General features: G+C 37.4%; 1 protein-coding gene across 1 annotated transcript in view; it reads left to right on the top strand.

Annotated features, from left to right (window-relative positions):
- Pappa2 (pappalysin 2) overlaps positions 1-25,193 on the top strand; it is a 262,109-nt gene that overhangs the window by 131,537 nt on the left and 105,379 nt on the right. The window contains exons 10-12 of the mRNA XM_052199928.1: positions 3,059-3,252; positions 5,021-5,167; positions 24,991-25,126. Coding sequence (XP_052055888.1) covers positions 3,059-3,252; positions 5,021-5,167; positions 24,991-25,126 — 477 coding nt within the window. The remainder of the gene's footprint in view (positions 1-3,058; positions 3,253-5,020; positions 5,168-24,990; positions 25,127-25,193) is intronic.

The following is a 25,193-nucleotide window of genomic DNA, read 5'->3' as shown; positions in this document are numbered from 1 at the left end:
ACTTTGCTGACATTGTTTATCAACTTTAGAAGTTCTCTGATGGAAGTCTGGGGGTGTTTACGCATACTATCATATCATCTGCAAATAGTGATATTTTTACTTCTTCCTTTCCAATGTGTATACCTTTGGCCTCCTTTTGCTGCCTGATCGCTCTGGCTAGGACTTCAAGTACTATATTGAATAGATAGGAAGAGAGTGGGCAGCCTTGTCTGGCCCCCGATTTTAATGAGATTGCTTCAAGTTTCTCTCCATTTAACTTGATGTTGCAGTATAATAACCGGTTTGCAGTATATTGCTTTCACTATGTTTAGGCATGGGCCTTGGATTCCTTATCTCTCCAAGACTTTTATCATGGAATGCTGGATTTTGTCAAAAGCCCTTTCAGCATCTAATGAAATGACTATGTGGTCTTTTTTCCTTTAGTTTGTTTATGTAGTGGATTACATTGACAGATTTCCATATATTGAACCATCCCTGCATCCCTGGGATGAAGCCTACCTGATCGTGGTGAATTATAGTTTTGATGCATTCTTGGATTTGGTTGGCCAGGATTTTGTTCAGTATTTTTGCATCAATGTTCATGAATGAGATTTGTCTGTAGTTCTCCTTCCTTGTTTGGTCTGTTTGGTTTAGGTATAACTGTTATTTTGGCTTCATAGAATGAATTGGGTAGTACTCCTTGAGTTTCTATTTCATGGAAAAGTTTGAAGAGTATTGGTATTAATTCTTCTTTGAATTCCCCACTAAACCCATCTGGTCCTGGGCTTTTTTTTTTTTTTTTTTTGGATGGAGGACTATTAATGACTGCTTCTATTTCCTCAGGACTTATGGGACTATTTCGATGGTTTATCTGCTCCTGTTTTAGTGTAGGCACCTGGTATGTGTCTAGAAAGCTGTGCATTTCATCCAGGTTTTCAAACCTTGTTGAGTATAAACTCTTGTAGTAGGATCTGATGATTTTTTTTTAATTTCCACAGTTTCTGTTGTTATGTCTCCCTTTATTAATTTGGATACTGTCTCTGTGCCCTCTGGTTAGTCTGGCTAAGGATTTATCAATCTTGTTGGCTTTTTCAAAGAACCAGCTCCTTGTTTCATTGAATCTTTGTATAGTTCCTTTTGTTCTGTCTGGTTGATATTGGCCCTAAGTTTGATTATTTCCTGCCGTCTACTTCTCTTGGGAGGATTTGCTTCCTTTTGTTCTAGAGCTTTCAAGTGCACTGTCAAGCTGTTAGTGGAAGCTCTCTCCATTTTTTTTGTAAGCACTCAGCTATGAATTTTCCTCTTAGCACTGCTTTCATTGTATCCCGTAAGTTTTGGTATGAATTGTTTTCATTTTCATTAAATTCTAAAAAGTCTTTAATTTCTTCATTTCTTCCTTGACCAAACTATCCTTGAGAAGAGCATTGTTCAAAGTCCACGTGTATGTGTGTTTTCCATCATTTTTGTTTGAACTTAAGGCCAGCCTTAGGCTGTGGTGATCTGATAAGGTGCATGGAATAATTTCAATATTTCTGTATCTGTTGAGGTCTGTTTTGTGACCAATTATATGGTCAATTTTGGAGAAGGTACCATGAGGTTCTGAGAAGAGGCATATTCTTTTGCTTTAGGGTGGAATGTTCTATAAATATCTGTTAGAACCATTTGGACCATACCTTCAGTTAGTTTCACTGTGTCTCTGTTTAGTTTCTGTTTCCATGATTTATCCATTGTTGAGAGTGGAGTGTTGAAGTTTCCCACTATTATTGTGTGGTGTGCAATGTGTGCTTCGAGCTTTAGTAATGTTTCTTTTATGAATGTGGGTGCCCTTGTGTTTGGAGCATAGATGTTCAGAATTGAGAGTTCGTCTTGGTAGACTTTTCCTTTGACCAGTATGAAGTGTCCCTTCTTATCTTTTTTTTTTTAACAACTTTTGGATGAAAGTCAAATTTATCCAATATAAGAATGGCCACTCCAGCTTGTTTCTTGGAGCCACTTGCTTGGAAAATTGCTTTCCTACCTTTGACTCTTAAATAGTGACTATCTTTGTCACTGAGGTGGGTTTCTTATATGCAGCAAAATATTGGGTACTATTTACGTATCCAGCCTGTTAGTCTATGTATTTTTATAGGGGAATTGAGACCATTGATATTAAAAGATATTAAGGAAAAGTGATTGTTGCTTACTGTTATCTTCTTAGTTAAAGGTGAAATTCTGGTTGTGTATCTATCTTCTAGTGGGTTTGTTGAAAGATTACCTTCTTGATTTTTCTATGGTGTGGTTTGCTGTGTCCCATTTATTTCTAACATACTCTGAGTCTCATTCAGCTTTTCCTAAAATACCTTGACTGGACATGATAACATATGCTGTAGGGGTGGAGTCTAGACAGACTTGTCCTCTTGGGCTCTTCCCTTCCCCCTTGCCTTCGCACCCCCCCCCCCACATGGTCATGGCCGGCATCTACTTCTCTACTCTCTCATTTCTCTGCCTTTCCCTGCCTCTATTACTCTCTTAACTCCCCTCCCCATGCCCTAAAAAACTCTATTCTATGATATACCATTGTGTGGCTGGTCCCTCAGTGGGAAGGAATGCCTTGGCATGGGCCCACCAAGGTACCCCCTTCTCCCAACACCTCACCATACCCCCATAGAACATATTCTTATACTGCTTTATCGTTTTATGATAACAACACATGCCTTTAATGGTAACATTCAAGAGGCAAGAAGATCAGAAGTTCAGAGCCAGCCTGGGCTACCTAAGACTCTGTCACATTATATCCCAACAATACAAATAAAATCAACTCACCTTTTTCCCTTCATACAGTTTATAGTGCATTTCCTTCTTTACCCTTCTCTCCCAAGTTCAATCTTACCTGTAACTTTATTAGATTCTGCTTCTTCCCTTATAAAGTGATCCCTCTTCTCCAATAGTGTGGGGGTTGGAGTTTTGGCAGGTACTGCACTCTCCAATTATCATAAGATTGTCTTTAGAGGATTGGAGAATTGCTGGGAATATTATCATTTTAAATTTCCTCTAAAAGATATGAAAAAAACCCCTAAATGCTATCCATGTTTCTTTGCAGGGGAGCCAAGCCTTTGCTACAGGTATGAGGGAGATGGAATTTGTGAAGCTTTTGAAAAGGAAACCATCATCACAGACTGTGGCCTCCATACTCCTGAAGGATATTTGGACCAGTGGGCTAGCCAGGCTTATTCCTACCATGAAGACAAGAAGAAGTGTCCTGTTTCCTTGGTAACAGGAGAACCTCATTCAATGGTAAGTTAAGCTGGAAGAATTGAGTACTGTCTGTCTGGATGTTTAGGAGCTTGCACTTTATTCAAGATGTTATCATCCCGTTTTGCCCCCACCAAGTTCAGAGCATGATAATGTTAGCTGAGAACCTTCTAGAGTAGTCATAAAATCCAGTGCCTCTCATGCACACTATTCAACCTCAACAACATCAATCATGTCACTCAAGGCATATGCAAGAACCTTGAAGTCTAACATAGACATGAAGCTATTATAAACTATGTTTGGCCTCTACGTGTGGTGGAGGTTAGTATGAACAGATAAAAGGCAACAATATAAGAGATCTGAAATTATACAACTGGACCCACTGCTATTACTGATACTATATGAGTATGGACAAATCACTTAACCTCCATAGATCCACATTTGTTGATACCATTTGCATATAACAGGCTAGTAGAGAGTAAATTTTATTTAAATTATTATTGAAGAAGTACTAAAGCTAGTAGTTAAAATAAATTGAGTGAATTCTTTCCCCTTTCTACCTAGCAGGAGATCTTGGGAAGACTCTCAGAATGGGATTGGTGAATTGAGGTTTAGTACTAAAGACAAGATGAAGGACAGTTGGCTCTTGGGTACCATTACTGATGGTCTCATCACTAGATAGACTCTCTGATCATGGGCGAGAGAGTCTCCAGAGATAAAACCATGCCCTGGATATTGTAGGGCAGGATGAAAGAACTGTATTGCATACTCCTGCTTTGAGGAGGCATTTCTGAGCAGGTAGAAGGAACTCTTCAAGGTGCCTGTTGTGTCTCATCAAGGATGCCAGTGTTTTGATTCCAGCACTTCCATCCTTGGTCTGTAGTTTCCTCTTTTTTTGCTACTAAAATTGCTGTTGCCACTTTAAGTATGAAGTCAGCATTTCATGTGTGTGTGTGTGTGTGTGTGTGTGTGTGTGTGCGCGCACGCGCGCGCACACATGTCAGTTGAACATTTGCCCATGTTTATTGGGAAAATAGAAAATTTTCTGGAAGCTCAACACTAAATTTTCACGACTATCTTACATGTCTACTTAGTCACCCTTATTTGTAGAAAACCTTGAGGAAATGGGCATTTATCTAACTAGATAACTTAGAACAAAGCTGATGTTCAATTCAGTAATGAAAAGATGATGGGCAAGAAGATAACAATGAGACAACTAGCCTTCTCTGCCACATTCTCTTTGCCACATCATGGATCATCTTCTTGGAGTTCTGGTGCTAAAAGAGCCAGGAGAATTGGTAATTCTGAGTTCATGGAAATTCTCTGAGGTGGCATTTAGTCTAGCATGAATGTCTTCTTTAATTATAGTAGGAGATATTTCCTGGAGTTTTGCTTCTTGAGTTCTCTACCCAGCCAAGCACTCCCTGTCTGCCTGGTTCAGTATCCTCCCTTCAAGGTCAGTTGACACTGATTGGTAAGGACCTAACCATCTCCCTGGAAAGAGCTGCAAAGTAATCCCTTGGAGTGTGCCAGAATAGTTCCTTGGGCACTTTCCCATACTGGTGGTGGACAGAGTTTTCCTGTGTGTTTTTTGTATCCTAGCAAGATACATCTTGACAGTAACAGCATTGAAAAATTTTTCTATATGAATTGTAGATTTTCTGCATTTTAATTTTCTGCATTCTGCATCTTCTAGTGTGGTCATTAGGCATTTAGACAAGAGAAAATTAGGCTTCTTGCTAGAGAGCTTTCTTGATTTTATTTACCTCCTGCATGCCACACTTAATTTGGGATCAATACTGCATTTCAGATTTGTACTTCACACCACCCGGATTCATCCCCATATCATCTCTTTCCTGGCTGGTTTCCCTGTGTTTTCAGTCTGAAGAAAGACCAGCATGCAGGCAGTGAGCAGTCTAAAGATAGCCTGCAGAAGAACAATGAAATTTGGCTTGAAGTAAGTGACCTAATATCTGTCTGTAAAGCCTGTGAAGAGAAAGACAAATGTGTATGGATAAGATTCGGCATTTGCTTGATTCATTAGAGATTTTCCTTTTGTTATTTTAAAGTATTTATATCTCAAATTTATTTTTATCTTTCTCTGAAGTTTAGATTTCCATATGGGTAATCACTCTACGAAAGTAATATGTACCACAAACGTGTAAAATTAGAAATGGATAGCTCAAATACCTTAATTAACCATAGAAATAGAGGCACAGGGTGTTTAATATTATTATGGCAAAGTCTTCACAATGCTCCTTGTCTGTTGCATTACAAATGTATCTAATAGATTTCTTTCTTTTGCACAATTTTGATTGTTATATGGTTACTTGAGATAGGATTTTGGGCAACCCAGACTGTTCTCAAACTCTATGCTTCTGAGGATGACCTTAAGGTTCTGATCCTCTTACTTCACTTGCTGAGTGCTGACATGATGGGTATATACTACCACAACACAGCTATGACGTGTCGGTAAGGGAGGCCAAGGTTTCCCATGTAAGAGGCATGTAGTGTGCTGATGGAACCACATCCTCAACTCCAGCTTTAGGTTTATTTGAAAAACATGATGATGTGTTCTTACTGGGTGTTGTGGTGCATGCCTTTAATCCCAACACTTGGAAGGCAGAGGCAGAGGCAGAGGCAGAGGCAGAGGCAGAAAGGCAAGTATCTCTCTGTGACTCTGAGGCAAGCCTGGTCTACATAGAGAGTTCTGGAACAGCCAGGCCTATGTAGAAAGATCCTGTCTCAAAAAAAATATGCCATGTTCTTCTTGTGTCTAACATTTCCTCATCCATCATTAGGGTCACAAGATTCATTCCTACTGTTCTTCTTAGTCAAAATGTTCATCTTCATTCCAGTACAAGCAGAGATATGTGTGAATATTGACAGCTCAATTATTTATGTTAAAAGTCCATATTTTGATTGTCTACAAATTTTCTATATTTCTATCACAATTTGTTTTGCTATAAGTGCTTCTGTCCATTTCTTTTAGTGAACACGTGTAATCTCTAGAATGATGAGAGTCTTTAGAAATGATAGTTATTGGTTGGATAGCTTTGATAAGAAATTGCAAATAATTTTCCAAGTGGTCATGCTAACTTATATCCCAGGAGAGATTTGCTATTTTATTACTTGCCTTACATTTTTATCAATACTTGATATTTTCGGTTTTGTTTTCACCTCTTTTTTGAGTGGGTGAAAGTATCCTTCTGGGCCTTCAAGACTCACTACATAATCAACAAGATAGGATATATTTTCTATGGATGTGGCCATTTGTACATCCATTTTGTTATTTCTTTATATGCACAGTCAAGATTTGATTTCATTTTTCATTGGGTTACAAGGCACATTCTTTATTCATATGACATGTTCATAATTTTCTGAATACAATTATAAGTTCTTCAGTGTATTACAAAATTGGGTAGCTGTTCCTTGCTCCTAAAGGTACAATTAAAGGAACTAAGTTCCAAATCTTAGTGGTGTCTCACAGATTTGTTTCCTTTGTGTCTGGTATACATTGTGCAGTGTAATAAATCCACACCTTCTACAAAGATCTGCTTTCCCCTGTCAACTTCTAGAAATGTTATTGTTTTGCTTTTTCATATTTACATCTCTAATTTCTTTGAAGGTTTTTTGCATTGAGTGAGGTAGAGATTCACAGTCTCTGCCCTGTGCATGCTCAGTAGATCTAGAGCCAATTTAATCAAACTCAGACCCATTATGTTACTGGTTACCCTGTCAGAAACCCACAGCCATATGCATATGATGGCTTGTTTATTGACACTATATTTTATTTATTGATTCTGCACTTTCCTCCTTTAGTTCATATAGGTTTGTTTGGAATATTAGCACACTTCTCAGTACTAAACATCCTAATCAATCTTAAATCTCATGGCATAAGTCATAAAGCTCCTCCATTTTCCTTCAGAATGTATTAGCTATTTCAATTATTGTCCTTTAAATTTTACCAGCTGTTTTTTTGTTCAGTTTTGATAGGGTTTATAATTTTTCCTAAGTTTCCATATAACCAACCAAAGAAATGTACGCTTTCAGTTTTAATAATTTTCAGTGTTTTTTTTTCCTTTATTTTATTTCAGGGCTGTGCATATTCCAGACAAGTTTTCAACCATTGAGTTACAATTATCCTTTAAATGTGTGTTTCTTTTTCTGATAACTTAAAATAATACTTTGAGAGTGATCTTTTAGTTGTCCCATATATATGTTCTTATACACATACACATGCATGCACTCATGCATGAGCATACACACACACACACACACACACACACACACACACACACACACAGGGAGAGGAGGCAGCCCTTGCTTCATATGATATTGTGAAATCTAAAATGATTAAACAAAGTTAACAATAATAAATACAAAGATTATAATTGCTTCATGACCCCTAAGACATTTTTCACTTCCAATGCTCCTGTATTTTAGATTAAGCATATGTAGGAGAGTAAATACAACAGAGATGCTTTTGACTCTTTAGTTCATTCTGGACAATGGCAAGACAGATAATCAATGTGTTACATTTCTTTGCCAAACCCCAAATATACCAATGTAGTTTAACCTTTGCTTGTCTTTTTCTTATGAGACCCCTTTGTCTTATATGACTATGTGACAAAGCTAGCATTTTCTTTCTTATTATGGTGAATTTTCTATGGCTTGCTTATACAAATCACCATAGACCAGCTTCTGGCATTTACTCTTCACTCTTGTGTGTGTGTGTGTGTGTGTGTGTGTGTGTATGTATGTGTGTGTGTGTGTGTGTGTGTGTGTTATTTAACACCCCAAGAGTTCCTTTAGAATGAACTTTGTTTTTTGGTATTAGATCCTCTAGGATGGCAGTTCTCAACCTGTGGGTCAAAACCACTTTGGCAAACCTCTACCTCCACAAATATTTATGATTCATGACAGTACAGTTATGAAGTAGGAATGAAAATAATGTTATAGTTTGGGGCTCACCATGTGAGAAATTGTACTAAAGGTTCACAGAATTTAGGATGGTTGAGAAGCACTGCTCTAAGAAGTCTTGTTCTTTCTGTCAAAACTACATTCCCTGTTTCTGGTGATGACTGCAATTTCCCTGACTTCCTCTACCTGCATGTCTGGTCTCCTGAGTCACCATTCTCAGAGCTGGTTACTTCCGCCCACCCACTGTCCATTGATTAGATCTTACTTGCAGCATTATCGTTTTTTGTATTGCTGTGTTTTAATCTCCTCTTTTGATTATTGCTTTTGGCAGATTCTCACCGTGTTGTTTTTCACCAGGGAGCAAGTTGAATGTGCAACAACCTGTGTATTATTGTCTCTCTAAGCCAAATCAAAGCTTCATTCTGTGTGATGGGAGAAAGAAGACAGAGAGTGAAAAGAGAAAAGATCATGGGAGTGAAACAGTTCTAGTCACTAAGTGTTTGCTCCCATTTTAAGTCATGTTGACATTATCAAGGATGGGGTCAGAATTCACACCCATTACTTGCAAGGAAATTTTTTGTTGTCATTGTTGCAAGATTGGCAGTGAAATGTTTATTCAGTTGCTATTAGTATATTGTATCACTTTGATTTGAGTCATGTGGGTGAGTCACTGGCTTTAGTTAAGCTAATTTTATGGCACTATTTGTAGTTATGTGAACTATGCACACTGGAAGTTGCCAGGATATATCTTCGAATTTCTACATCTTCCTTGTAAGTTAACTTTCTTAATGAAAAGTATGTCTTTTCTTAATCTCTAGGAATACCCATTTAATCCCTGTATATTCCCATTTTCTTTGAAGTACTTCTTACTGTCTACTTTAAAATACACTAATTAGAACCACTTCAGTGTGCACTTGATAATGCCAATCCCTTAGTGACCTGAGCTGTTGTATGTTGATCTTTTCTTTATACTCGCTGCCCTCTCTTTTCTGTCATAAGGGATGAAACCTTAACCCAACATCAGACACTGAGCATCTTGTAGAGATATTGGCTAACATTGTCTTCTTTTCAAGATAAATCTATTGGGATATGCATTAAGATTTAGGAAATATTGCCCCCCAATTAAATAAGCAATTTAAAAGACTAGAACCTCTGTTCTTATTTCTGTGAGCCCTGATGCATTTTTCAGGTTTTTCTTTGTTCTAAGAAACTCCCCATGCAAAGCTTGAACTGGGCCCTCTCTACCTTGGAAGTCTCCAGTTTCTAGGTCCTCAGTAACATGTGCTTGCCCAGGACCCCTCCAGGGCTTGAGCCTGTCTCTGGCCAGTCTTTTCTTCATTTACTCTACATTGCTTTGGATATTAAAACTATTTCTGAAACAATGTCAGGTTCTTTTTAGTGTGGTTTTTTTTCCTTGTGAAATATTGAGGTCTTTTGTCCTGATAGATTTGCTTTTTCTCAAACATCATCATCATCATCTTAATTTGTATTTTTAAAAATTTCTGCTAGAATGAACCCTTTGTTTGACCATAAGTTACTCAGTTATTTCCAGAAGCAGAAATCTCAACCTGAACCTCTATTAATCCCCATTAACTAGCTCTTGTATTTTGGGTATATATCCTACTCCTACTCTACAAGTAATCCAGGGAAATAATTGCTATGTAGTGTGTAACTTTAGAAATCCACACAAGCCCCTGCTAGGCTCTAGGATCAGTACCTGCCATGCCTCCTTGCCTGATGTGGAAAATACACGTTTCTGTATTACAGCAACATCACCAATCATATCAAAAGTTACATTTGTGCATAAAGTATTTAGCAAAATACTCATTTCATGAATCTGTATGGCACCAAATAAATTAGGAAGTGACTTTTGAAAGGAAGCTATGTTAAACAAAACATTTTCCAAGCAGTGCAGAATTTCTGGCCCTTCACTCTGTGTATTAGTATAATTCAATCTTGATTTGATACACAGATATGATTTGTATGCAGTGAATCAGAGACAAATTTATTACACAAGTGAAAAACAACAACACTGGAAAACATTAGTTTTAAAAACATATTTCCAAATTCTTTCATTCACTCACATGCTACTTGCCAAAATAAAAGTTCTGTCTTTTTAGCCAATTTTACTGAGGTAACATTCTCCTGCTATTTTTTTTAATTCTAATCTTCAACCAATAGAACAAAATGGAAGTTTTTTTTTTACAGGGTATATAGTATACATGTTTTATCATTTACAATAAAAAGTCACATTTAAAGTCATCTATAGACTACAAAACGCATATTCATATGCATTTCATGGGCATCCTTACAAATCGCTATGAGTGACAGGAGAGGTGTTTTTCCAGTTTTACAGATGGAGAAAGTGTCCAAGATTTGAAGTGCTTTTTCTACATCACCTAAGAATAAAATGGTAACCGGAAAGCTCAGATTCCTGTGTCTAAACAATAAACACATGAGATTGTGTTTTCTCTCTCTAAACTCCATTGCTCATTCTATCGGTATTTATTATGCACCTACAGTATACCACACCCAGAGCTTACCACTGGGCATACTCAGGGCAGTGCAAGCAAAGGAAGAAAGCAAAAGCACAAATGCAACCAAAAGGAAAGGTGTTTTCCCTCGTTTTACTGCATCTCTTCTAAAATGTTGAATGATGGCATATCAATGAATCTGGGTGGGAGGATAAATTCTGTGCCTTTTTCCCCCCAAACTCTCCATGCCAGAGGGGTCACAAAAGGCATGAATTCCTTAAGAAAGTACTTTGAATATAAATATAGTAGGAAGCAACTGAAACCATACAGACACTCAATAACCTTTTTTTTTTTTTTTGGTTCCCAAGGAGTCAGTCACCATATGCAAGATCATAGATTTGCATTCCTTTCTATGACTTTAAATTGTCTCCAGTTTGAAATGATCTCACTTAGACTGGACTGGCTAGCAATCCTAACAGAAACCACAACATGTTCACAGTATTTTAAATACCAGGGCCCTCCACATCAGTTATGAATTATGGGCCACTTGCCTGGAAATCCTTTCTGCACAAGCCTAAAGCCTGTTAACCATAATTTCTTTCTTTGCTTTGTTTGCTGTCAACTAGCTAAACATTGAACATGAATCTCTAACAGAACAGGCAATGTGTATTTAATTGATGATATCTCAGTTGAGTATCCCTAACATCATGTGGTCAGGAAAAAAAACTCATGCTGAAATATATTCTGTTCCTCATAGTATTTATTTTACACACTTCAAAACTGATTATTTTAAAATCCAGAGATGCTAAGCATTTATATGATATAAGTAGTAAAGGCATATATAGGATTAAGATTCAAATCCACTTTCCCCAAAGGTTGTGGTGCTTCCTTTCCATAAGTTAAGAGACATTTTCTATGAAGAACCAGTTATAAAATATTTGAAGTTTATAGGCCACACAACCCATATCATAAATGTTTGGCATAGCTATTATCAATGAAGTTAGAAACTATGAAAACCTCTGTATTTAAATTTTAAATTTGAAAACAGAACTTGGAATTTTATATACTTTTCATATTATACTTACTTTTGTTTTCAGCTCTTTGAAATATATATATATCTTAGATCACAGTCTTATGGAAATAGGCATTGGGTCAGGATTGTCCTGTTGGGTTACAGTGTGTTAACCCCTCGTCTACATTATGTTTCTAGTTAGTAATAAAGATATCTATAACTGTTTATCTTATTTCAGCAGTTTGTTATTCATGCTTTGTTACTGTGACGAAATGTCAGATGCAAACAGTAGAAGGGGCTAATTTTGGTTCTAGATTAAGAGGCCTTAGTTGGCCGTGGAGCCAAGGGATGGTATGGTAGAGCAGAGCAGTTAACACACAGATGGGAAACAGAGCAAGGATATCTCTCATACCAGCTTCTTCCTGTTCTGTCCTTTATATCTTCACTACCCCAGCATATAGGATGATGTCACTCAAATCCAGGGCAAGTGCTTTCTCCTCAGTCAGTCCTTGGTGGAAAGCTTCTCCTAGCTCTATGCAATAGTCTGCTTTAATCTAAGTGTTTCCCAATCAAAGCAGATTGAGAATCAAGGTTAAAAGTCTTACACACCATCACAAAACTGCATATATGTGTTTGAATATGTGTATACGTGCACATGTATATGCTCCTATATGTAAGTGTGCACGTGTGCTAATTTATGTGGAGGATACCATTTATCCTCCAAAGTAACTCTTCACCTTTTTTTTTTTCGATGTAGCATTACTAACTAAATCTGAGCTCACCGGATCAGCCAGGCTGCTCTGTCTCGACAGTGCTTGAATTACAGATGTGCACCGCCACACCTGGCTGCTGGGATCCAAACTCAAGTCCTCATGTTTGTGCAGCAAATCCTTTAATGACTGAGTCGTATCTCCCACCCCAACATCCACTTTTTAAGTTTGCTTAATATACACCACTCTGTGAGAATAGTATATTGCATTGGGTGAACTCGAAGATGAATGAATTACCATTTTCAGCTTGAGGTTACATATATGGCAGTGGTCATGTGTCACAAAAATGTCATGGAAATGCAGTTCCGCAAAACATGTGCTATGAATTCAATAAAGTACAACATGGACATGAAATATCCTGAGTGAACATAGGTCGATAAACATGAGCTTATCTTAAGCTGAATTTTTTCTGTTTATCTCATCTTCTATATTCCTTTACACACACACACACACACATACACACACCACACACACACACACACACACACACACCCCACACACACACACACACCTTTACTCTTTTTAGTTATAACAGAATTCTTTCAGTGTAAGAACATGCCAGCATTTTTATATATCTATAACTTACAGGGAGAACGTTTATAGTTTTCTTCTCTGGCAATGCTCCCTCCATGTTGTTTCCCCCCAAAATACATAATTCCCCAGGGAGACTTGGGTCAAATCATTTTCTTTATAAATCTGAGTCTTATATGGAGGTTGCCCCCAAGTCCTAGCTATGACAGTCACACTTCTTCCTCAGTGCTCCCTTCTACCATAGTATCTGCAAAGCCCATTGTTCTATTTCTGTGTAAGGGTCTATCAGTCCTGTGAACTGTATAGAGCTTGTGGGCAGAAGCCACATGTTCTTGTGGACATACGTCCCTGACACAGCTTCTTTGTACTGTTTAAGCATGTTTGATGATTACACATGTAAATGACAGGTGTTAGAACTTAGTATTTGGGAATACTCGGTATACTCAGGACAAGAGACAAAAGTGAATATAAAAGATTGTGACTAGACTGACAAACAAAAGGTGGCAGAGGCCAAAAATTGAGGCAAGCACTTCATCTTGAGGGACTTTGAAAAGACAGACTGGCTAGAGCATGGGTGAAAATCACTTTGATGATTTCCAATGGTGGACGAAATCCAGGGCTGTTCTTTGACTGGGAAGATGGATTCTCTAGAAAGCAAGTTCCGAGATGGACTTCAGTATTCAGGAGACTTATGAAGGAGTGTTTGATTACTCAGCTTCTTTGGGATGGCAGGGAAGGAAGAACTGGTAAAAGAGAAGCTAGGCAGCATGAGTGATGGGTTCACAGCACTCCGCCTGTGTTGTCACAAAGGACAAGGCAGAGGTTATGGAAAATGCAGCTAAAGATGCTTGTGTTGTCTCTGCGATAGTGAAGTTCATTGAATGAAGATGGGAACAGGTTGGAGATTCACATTATTCTCTTCACAGCAATCACAAACGTACACATATACACAAGTTGCCATAGGGTACATATCAAAGTAGAAGACTAAATGGAATAAAAATGAGTTGATTCTCCAATGAGAATGCAGAGAAAGAGAAACCAAGAACAGACAAGATTTACCTAAGAAAAAACGAAACCCAAGATTTAGTTTATGTTCAACTAAATCATTTTCTATTACTTAGAAATTTTTTCAGAGAGACATGAAAAAATGCAGGTTGTAATTTTAAATTATATACTGTTTGCAAACAATATTCTATAAATATAAAGTCATGGATATTGCAAATAAACAGGTGAAAAATATGTACTGTGGAAAACACAGGTACAAAATAATTATGCATTGTCATAGTATAGATTTCAAAATACAGTAACCAGAAAAAAATTGGTAAGTGATCAATTTATGAGAAAGACTGACAATATTGTTACAAAATTAAGTACCTAAATTATATCCTAAAAATAAGTAAATTGGTAAGTTGATAGAACTAATAGAGAAACTGCCAAAATCATTCATAACTATAGATGAAAATTTCATCATTTGTCTTTTAATAATTTATACAAGTAAAAACAAATCAGGACAAATATTTAAGATTTCAAAAATGATTATCAAATAATCTTAATCTAATTGATATTTATAAATACATTATACTAAATTACTGAAAACTGTACACAGTATGTTCACCAACTAGAATACCATAAAACATGTCTCAATACATTTGTAAGTAAAATAATACATAGTAGGGTTTTTTAACCTTAATAATACTAAACTAAAAAGAACTAAGAACATACCTTTAACATTTCCAAGTTTTTTGCAATTAAATAATATCATTAAATAATATTTATGTCAAGAGACAGAAACAGAGGATTGCCATAATCCTGATTAGTTGAGCAACTTGGTGAAGTTTCAGGCTGGCTTAAATTAAGGGAAACTCTATTTCAATAAACTAAACCAAACCAGCTAACCAAACAGACAAACAACAACAACAACAACAACAACAGCGACAACAAAACCAAAATCGTCTTTAAAAGACCAAAACTCAAAAAATAATCTGTAGGCCAAAGAAGGATTTCTGATGGAAGTCAGTAAACATTTTGAATAGAATAGTGCCTGAAACTGTGTGAATGCTTGTGCTTAAGCTAAAGCATACTTGCAGGGGAATTTCTATCTTTAAAAACCTATACAATATTCAAAAAAGATATAAAATAAGTAATCAGAGTTCCTCCCTTATGTCATTAGGGAAATAACAAATTAAACCAAAATGAAAATGAAAAAGAAGAGCAAAAATAAGCAGAATATAAAATTATCAGTATTTTCCATTAGATTCTCTGGACATGAACTCAGTGGCTAGAATTTTCCTTTATACTTTATGAGTTATAAAAGAAAGGAGTAAAATTTCATTTTCTCACAAGCTGAATCAACACCTGAAAGCAAGAACTTTCAGCCTAAGAATAATGTCAGCTTCCTTCAAGATTAAGGTGAGTGTGCACCTGAGCTTAAATAGCTACAGATGAAAGGTGTGACTGAAGGAAATAATCTAATTTTCTTCATGAAGTGGAAGTGACGAAACAATTAATAGCCGATATGAAGTGAAATTCGGAAGAGCTGTGTGAAGAAGCGCTATGAAACAACTCAACAAGAGCTTGGCCGGATGAGCCGGCCTTCACCCTGCAGGGAGAGACAGTCTTTGGGAAATTGCACTCTTGAGTTTGGCGAGTTCACATGATCCCTATCATAACCCAACAGGATGCTCAGTAAAAGATTACCATGCCAGATTCCATGGCTTTATCAAATAGCAATACACAGCACTTAATGATAGCAATTTAAAAATCAAGAGCGCAGCTGGGTTAAAATGTACAGGGAGGTTCAGGACTATGTCAGAGGGTTTAAGCCAATATATAAACGTGCACACTTTAGTCTCTGCTGAGCACTTACCAGGCAGTGTGGGTGGGTCCTGTTTCCACACACCCTAGCTGGGGCCTGGACTGCTCAGTCACTCAAGTTAAGTCAACCAATGAGAGTAAAGTGGTCTCCTACCTTGCCATACTTTTCACTATTGTCTTACTATGGTGAGGTGTAACATCGCTTTATGCAATAGCTGCAGATTGTTTAGCATTCTTTTTCTCCCTAATTCACAGTATAGATGAAATCATTTATTGCCCCCCTACGGTTGAAATGATATCTTCCATTTTCCTATGTTAGAATTTTAGATCTGAATTTTAGACTTTTGTCTTTCACAGACTTGGATTTTTCACATATAGATTCATAATACTTTTAAAGAAATACAGCATGCCAATTTCTCTAATAGCAGCCATTGAAGTGTGCATTCTTGCCTTGTTTTATAGTGTGACACCCATTACGTACCAACTCCTAGTGAATGTATGAGTCTGTTTAAGTCTCTACTGCACTTAATTGGCCTATCTTCCTGTTCATTACAACAATTCACTGTTTGTATTGCTATGAATTTTACTGTAAACAAATTTGGCTAGAAATTGAAGTTCATTATTCATGAACAGTTTGTTTCCATGTAATTTAAGAAATGTAACCTTGTGATTCTATCTCTCTGAGTCATCCTTTTGAATCAAGTAGACTATGTTTAAGACACCAAATGTTTTCTTTGAGGAATGATCTTGCATATGGGCTATCTATGACATTTAGAGTGTACTATTGGAGTGTATTGACCTACTTTATCTATTTCTTTATGAATATTCAATTTACTAACTCCTCATAAAAGTGGTAGCATGATTTTTTTCCCTTTTTTGTTTCTTTTTATGAAACCTCTTGTGTAAGCTAGGATTATACCTTCCTTCAAAATTCAACTAAATAAGCCTTTAAAAAAAAAACACTCAGTTCTGGGCTTATTTGAGGAAGGAATGTTAATTGTCATTTGAATTTCTTTCAGTTTTAAAAATATACCCCGAGTTTTGATTTTGTTTCCAGCTTTGTATTACTTGGTGTTTCTGAAGAATTACATTTTCACTCTGCATGGTTAGGTGGAGTGCTGATCTCTGTTCATAATGTACTTCCATTGCGCTTACCCTCTTGGCCATACTTACCACACCTTTAGTGATACCTGTTTCCAATGTTTCCTTTTACATGTGAGACTTGTCTACCGTGCTGATGTCTTCAGGAGTGGTAGTCAGTCTTGTTCACCTTATTTTTATATTTTTTCTCTACTTCATTAATTTCTTCCTTTATTGTTTTCATGGATTTTTGTCTTGATTCTCTGGATTTGCACTGATATCCTTTCTTTTCTTTTTCTTCTCTTTCTTTTTACCCAATACATTCTGATCACAGTTTCCTCTCCCTTGACTCCTCCCAATCTCTCTTCCCTGCTCCCTAAGATTCACTGCTCCTTTATTTCCCTTCAGAAAAGATCAGGTCTCCAAGGAATATCAACAAATACAGCATAAGAGCCTGCAATAAGACAAGGCATAGAACTTCATATCAAGGCTGCATCAGGCAACCCAGTAGGAGGAAAAGGGTTCCAAGAGCAGGCAAGAGTCAGAGACAACCCCATTCCCACTGTTAGGAGTCCCACAAAAACACCAAGCCACAACCAGAACATGGCAGGGGACCTAGCACAGACCCATAGACTCATTCAGGCTCTGTGATTGTTGTTTTAGTCTCTGCAAGCACCTGTGAGCTCTGCTTAGTTGATTCTGTGGGCCTGTGGACTGTGATCTCAAACGTGGTGTTTTGGGTTTTGGGAAGTTTTTTTGTTAGTTTGTTTTTCTTCTGGCTTTTATAATTCAGCCTCCCCTTTTCCCATGGAATTCTCAGCACTCCGAGGAGAGGGATCCGATGAAAACATCCAGTTTGGGCTCTCTCTCTGCCTAACGTTTAGCTGTGAGTCTCTGCATCTGTTCCCATTAGCTGTCATCTGAGGCCTTTCTGATGATAATGGGCTAGGCACTGATCTATGAGTATTGCAGAATCTGATATTCTTTCTTTAGTCTCCCAATTCCTAGCAAAATGTTTGGCAAATTTATTTTTGATGGTGGATAATTTTTCTATTATAATTACTAATTTAATTATGTTTCATAAATCTTGATGTATACACCTCTAGTATCACTTGATTTCCCACATTTTGTAATATTTTATGTTTTTTAAATCTTAGTTGTTTTTTTTTTACATAATTGTATTTGTTTGTACCATTGATTTTTGAGAACATAACAACTTTTTATTGTGCCAGCTGGGATATTAATAGAGGGTGTCTTTTTCTCCTCCCTTTGGCCCTATATTTTATTAGTAAGCCTCTAAATGGCAACTTTTTATTCATTTAGGAATTATGTGCCAGTCCATAATAAGAATTTGTATTCTGATTGAGTTTGTCAAAAGTTATCTATTATTCTTAGTTTTCTCTCTCGAGGTACACAACAGTCACACAATTCTTTCATACGTCTCAATTTGGGTTTGTGTTCTCAACTATTTGTTCTTTTTCTCTCTGTTTTTGTATTGCTTATAGAATATTCATTAATTTCTGTTTGGAAAATTTTTATTTTTAAATTACTGACAAATAAAGTTTCCATGTACTTGCAGAATACAACATAATTTTTTGATAATTTGTAGAAGTCTCCACAGACAAGGCTTTGTTAAGGATGTCTATATTTCCAACATTGGGATACAGAGAAAAAAGAACCCTTCTGTTAAATTTAGGCTTTAGATAAACACAACTGATATTTTAACATCAATATTTTCATATATTATTTGGACATAATAAACAAAAATATTGTGTATCAGATATTCAAGTTCAGCGGACATCTTATATCTTCGTTGGTTGGCTTCTGTTAAATCTTATAACTCCCCAGTTATTATTTTAATTAGTCAGATACTAATCACTTATTTGGAAATTATTTCAACCATCCTGGAAGCTGTCCACATTACATAATTTGACTGAACAAAAAAAGTACATGTATGGAAGGTCCTGAGTCTGATCACAACTTGAATATTTGGTTAGAGTAAAGTTCATGGGATCCTATGTGTGACTACTTACTATTGATCTGACTTTTAGACTACTCTAGAAATAGAATAGAATTTGTCAGTAGTTTAGAAATAGGAAGAAAACATGCACTCTCATTCAATGAATGATATTGTTACTTCTGTTATTGTTAGCCCATCAAGTAACTTCATGTGAACATGTTATCTCTCTGGGCATCAGGTTTCTTTTGAAATTTCATTTAAGTGAGGTATTTCCATTCCTTCCAACTTTGCCCCTTCATGTGAACTTTTGCAAGGAGATGAGCAAATAGGATGAAAGATTTACCGTTCCAAACTACGAAAGTTAAAGGGTAAGAACAGAGCCATCAATGGGTATCTTCAAAGCTTCATCCCATGAAGACTGCTTGTCATACCCATAAATCTTGTTTAAAAATGTGGAATCTCAGTCCTGCTAACTGAGGAGGTGATTTCTAGTGAGGTCCTCGGCAGTTTGCGTGCATGTAGCAGTTTGAAAAATCACATCTACAGAGGATCGTTATCTCAGCATTGAGTGAAACAGTTGTTGCTCCAGATGATTCAAATCTACTTCCAGTTCATCAAGTAGAAACAAGTGGAAACTCACTAACAGGATTTTCTGCTTAATAGGACAGACAATTTTCTGAAGAGCATTAGGATTACTTCTCTGTGCATAATGGAGATTTATAAAAAGTAATTGCCTTCAGAAGAAAAACTTTCAGTTGCTAGGGACATTAACATGTGTGGATTCCGGCATTCCTTAGGAGTCATGCGAGAACAGAGATGACTAAGATTTTCATTTCCTTAAAAAGCTAACCCAATACACTGAGATCTCAAGAGGGCAAAACGTTGTTTCCCCTTTCTATTTGCTTGCTACTAATATAGAATTTGATTGCTTTTTATATGGAAATATTTGCTTGTCCCAAGCAGAGCAACTTCGCAAACTCTAAGATCCATAAGCATCTGAGGTGTCTGTTATTTCTAATGCAGAATAGATGCTTGTTCAGCTGGGCAATGCTCTCCGGCTTCCCTTTACTGTTGCATTTGGTTTCCAAGAGAGGACCATCTCTAGCTTTATTCCACAAGGGCTGTCTTTGTCCGTGCTCCATAACACCTTTCCTCATTTTCAGGCATCCTCTTTGGTGGAATGTTTCCTGGGGTTCAGACTCTGAGATAAAAATGTACATGCAGAATGTTTACTGAGAACTATTGTTGACATCAGTCATCATAGGGGAATAAAAGAACTAGGGTTATTCTGTAGGTGTGATACTAATATAATGCCATAATTCTCCGAAAGCTGGGGTGGCCCTTTAGAATAATCTCAGTCCACTATTCAGTCTTAAGAAAATGTTGCTTGCCATGGGCTTCCTGCTTCCTCTCCATCACACACCAAGAAAGTGGCATAACCCTGTATGAGGAGGTCACCAAAGGGGCAATCTCCAGAGATTTCATTTTGTCCCGAGAGCCACAGTCATGGAAGTGATGATGTGGGAGACACACCACAGCTGTACTTACTACATAGATGTAGTCATCAAATAAGCTCCCTTCCTCTATCAGACATAAACCTCAGGAAAAGAGCCTTTGCAATTTGAAGTTAATCTCTTGTCAAAACTTTTGATGACAAGATTATTACATTGGCTCACCTGAAGTCATGAACATTTGGTAAATTTTCATCTGCGAAAGCACCCAGGATTTAGTCAAAATTAAAAGTAATTTTATTCTTTTCATGGTCCTTTTAAAGTGGCTTTTACCTGAGCTAAGCCTTTGTTTCCAATACAACAATCAAATATTTATGTACTGAGAATATAGTATTTAAAATCTCCTGTAGGAATAAAAGCCTGCTGAGTTTGGTGAGGACTCCAGCAAAACATGTCCTTATGCTGAACCGATAGCGTGCTTTTTCCTGACCTATGATATCAATTTTCCTCTCTGGAAAAGTGCCATGGAGGGATAAAGAGGGAACAGGGGTAGGAGAGAGCCAGGGATTAACCAAAAACATTTTAAATTATGAGTTTTTTTTAAGTTTGTGGCATAGTTTTAGGGTGAACACCACAAAGGCTGACTTAAATGTTGAATCACTCAGACTGAGGCCATAGCACATCTGTGCCTAGCAGGCAATCTGCAGATGGAATCTATAGCTCCAATAGCTCAGCATTCAAGACATTTTATACCAATCTTACTCTTCAGCAGCTAGAGACTGAGGTTAAACTTGGGAGTACATATATAGTCAATGAATAAAAAGCGGCTATATTTTCAATCTCCTTCTCTGTGTGTGTCTGTCTGTCTGTCTTTCCCTCTCATCAATATCTGCCTATATCGGTCATAAACCTGTCTCAGTCTTCTCTCTGTCATGTGTTCTACACAGACATCTTTTCTCTCTTTCCTGTCACTACCATCTATCTGTTTACCTATGTATCCATCTACTAACCTATCTATCATTATCATCCATCTGTATATATGCTATACGGTCTTTTGCTGTTTTCTCTTTGTTCCAATGTTCTTTGTGACAAATTCTTTTGATACCCCTCTATTGTTAAAGTGTCTTCAGATTTCAAAATTGCTTTTATACTTCTGAAAGATCTTGGCTTCTTTCTGGAATTTAGCTGTAGCTTTTCATCTTTATAAGAACCAAGTTCAGTTACTTTTGTGGAGGTTGTAGATGGCATTCAACCTATGCATAGTCTACCAAGAACTTAAATACTGACAGTTTCTATGGAACCCAAACATGGAGAACCAATTCACATTACCCAAGTCAATTTATAAAATGGCATAGAATATTTTTGGTCTATAAAATTTAAACGAGTTTAATCCTCTGTAAAGCATGTATATATATATATATATATATATATATATATATATATATATATATGTTAAAATTGCATTTCATCTGGTTTCGTTCCTATTGAACAAACTGGATAAGGTGTCTTTCTTTGGAGAAATATGTATGGTTGATCATGGAGTCCCTAATGTTCATAATTATTATCTTGTATGCTTTTATTTGATTTCATTCATTCTACATAGTATCTATGATATATAAGCAATGCCTCTATTACTCAGCTGAGGGAAAGAGGAACTCTACTTTCAGGCAGAAATAGATCGTTTTTGCTTGCATAGCTAGAAAAGACATGTCTAAGAAACAAAGCCAGGATTCCTGCCAGGCTCTATCTCTCTGTTTCTGTCTTTGTCTTTGTCTCCATCTCTCTCTGTCTCCTTTCTCTGTATCTTTGCTTGTGTTTCTCTATATCTCTCTCATATGTCTCTCTTATCTTTGTCTCTCTGTTTCTCCCTTTCTCCTTCCTTCCCTCCCTCCCTCCCTCCCACTCTCCTTCCCTCCTTCCCTCTGTTCAGACAGTGCATCCTGGCTTCTCTTTACCTGAACCCAAATTGGTATTTAATATATGTGAAGATTCATACTGGTCTCTGCTATTGAGGTGCAAATGGTTATGAGATAAAATGTTTGCTCTTTGTGCTTCTAGAGGTGGCTGGGGATTATACTCAGGCTTCATTTGAGAATTAAACTTGCTATCTCGCCTATGAAAAGAAATGCCCAAGATTCAGTAACCATACCTGATCAAATCTCGTCTCTCTGCTTTGTGTAACCAAGCAGTATATCCCTTACAAGTCTCACCTGTGGTTTCCCTGCTTGATCTGTGGTCTGGAAGTCCTACTCTAACCTTTCCCTACAAAGCATGGCACAGAGGTACTAACACAGAGCAGGCTGGAAGTTTCAGAGTGATTTGGTATTCAAACTGCCACAGACCAGAAATCTGTGTTGTCAAGAGACACAAAGTGCATTGGAAGGTTTGGGTGGACCCTCGGGATAGGAAAGCCCACACCTACCCTAAATCCTACCTCTGCTACCTCCTTTGGCATGCGTGGAAGCCTGAGCCACCCTGTGATTGGCTGTAGCCAGCTTGATCTTCAGTTCTGAGGCCTTCTCTTTGGACTTTTTTTTTTTTTCTGGCTCAGGAAAAGAGCTGTCTTCCTGGCTCGGGTCTCTGCTGTGGTACACGGAAAGGAAGGGGCTATAGGGAGTCCCAGGAGGCTTTGATGTCAATTGATGCTGGGGTCAAGAGCTTTGAGCTAGACTCTGGATGTCTTTTATGTCTAGCCCTTGGCCATCCAGGGATACAGGATTTCATTTTAGAAGTTGTAACCTATGGGCCTGGATGTTTTTGAAGTTATGAAGGAATATTTATTACTTCAAAGAATGGAAATGAAAAGAGAGTGGGGTAGACACTGTGTAAAGAGAGTGTGGCTGGACCTTTCTGCAAAGGTGGAAAGGATGAAGGGAAAGAGCTGTGTTGTCCTGACCACTGAAAATCGTAAAATAGCCCTAATTAAGCCAGTAGTTCAAATGAACCCTATAAGCATGCTGCCAGGACTCAGGAAATCCCAGTCTGTGGACAAGAAGGAATTCTTGCTAAAATGGAAAACATGTTTTACTCTTTTAGCCACTTCAGAGGAGGTCCCTACCAATTAGGTGAGCAATGCTTTCTACCGGAACTACATCATACTTAGAAGCCAAGAAAAAGCCACAGTGGTCATCACTGAGGACATATATACAAGTAACATTATACATACTAAGCATGTTTTACACACACATACACACACACACACACACACACACACACACAAATATAAAACAGTGACTAAGAAAAAGTGCTATTACAGAATCTGAATATATATTCATATATATCTATATACAATTATTTATATATGCAATTAATGAAAAAAAGAGAGACCTTGAATTTGGAATTTGAAAAATAGCCAGGAGGGGTATATGAGAGTATTTGGAGGGAGAAGAGAAAAGAAAAGGAGGAATTGGAACTCATGTAATTATAATATGATCTCAAAAATTAAAAGATATCCTTTTTTAAAATGCACACCAAACTTTGTAAGTTCCATATAAAAAGAATATTATGCCTACATAGCAGAGGGAAAGTTTAGGTATCATTCTTAATAGAAATTAGAAGTGAAAGGCTATTGTTGTATGGTCTTGTAGTCTGTCACCTCAGAATATGATATAAATACAACAGAATTTTTCTTGCTTCAGTTTTGACTTGTTTTCAAGCAAGGGGCCAGAATCTAACCTTAAGACACAAAGGGCACTGCATAAGAAATTTGTCAAGTTTTAAACCTCAGAGGCAACAGATTCTATAATAGCATCTTTCTTCGTCACTGCTTTATTGTTGTAAAGTGATGTCATGAACAAGGCAACTGTTATAAAAGAAAGCATTTAATTGGGGGGCTTACGTACAGTTTTAGAAGCTTAGTCCATTGTCCTCATAGTACAGGTCATGGAGGCATGCAGGCAAGGCTCTGGAGAAGTAGCTGGGAGCTATGTCCTTATCTCTAGGCAAAGAGAAGGCAGGTTGGGAAGAGGGAGGAAGCTATGGGTAAGGGGGAAGAGAGAGAGTTACAGGGGGGCAAGCGGAGCCTGGGGCTGGCACTCTGGTGATTAAGCATTCAAATATATGAGCTTATGAGGCCATTCTTACTCAAACCCATCATAGTTTCCTGATAAAGGAGAGGTTGTAAGAAAGAGTATAGGAGGCAGGGAGATGAGGCAGAAAACAGTGAAACCAGGTCTGATCTTGAGATAGATCAGAAAAGAGTAGGTTGTTTACCTAGATGGTGGCTCATTGGTCATCTTGCCTACTCCCTCCTTTTAATGTAGAAGGGGATTGATTAACACAGAGAGGACTATTGTCTCTGTCAAAACTCTCTGGAGAAATTTAAAAAGAGAGCTCCAAGCCAGGCATGATATTTCTTTCCTGTACTCCTAGGACTTAAAGGATAGAGGCAGGACAATCACGAGTTCAAGATCTCCCTTGGGTAAATAGTGAATTTGAGCCCAGTCTGGTCTACATGAGAAGTTTTCTCAAAAAACACACAGAGAAACACATAAGTAAACAAACAAAACTGAGTTGTAGTGAATCAAAGAGCGGCATTAAGCAGTTTTGAGAAAGGATGCTCCACATCTACTGATCTTTCATCTCATAGAGTTCATCTTGATGCTTGCTGCCATGTTGGATCCTGTTGTGCTTACTCTGTGTTCTCCATTGCAAAGAACAAAGTTCTTACTTTAAAATAACTACTCTAGAATTATAGAGATAAGATAGGAACATACTTTGCTTGTCTACAGAAACAGTGGCTCATACTGTGTGTGCTTACTCCTAGGTGTGTTTTGACAGGCCAGGAGTTGCAGTGGCAATTTTCATTTTCTTGGCATCTGATGGCCTGACTCCTGGGCAGCATCAGCCGGCAACAGTGACCCTTTATCTGACTGATATCAGTGGAAGCAACCACTCTCTTGGTGAGTTGAGAATTAGTTCTTTAGAACCACTAGCAGCTATTCCAATAGCCTCAGGAGTCAGTTTGAT

The sequence above is a fragment of the Apodemus sylvaticus genome, chromosome 12 (genome assembly GCF_947179515.1).
Source record: "Apodemus sylvaticus chromosome 12, mApoSyl1.1, whole genome shotgun sequence".
Lineage (NCBI taxonomy): Eukaryota > Metazoa > Chordata > Mammalia > Rodentia > Muridae > Apodemus > Apodemus sylvaticus.
The sequence above is the reverse complement of the archived record's forward strand: the minus strand, read 5'-3'. Positions and strand labels throughout refer to the sequence as shown.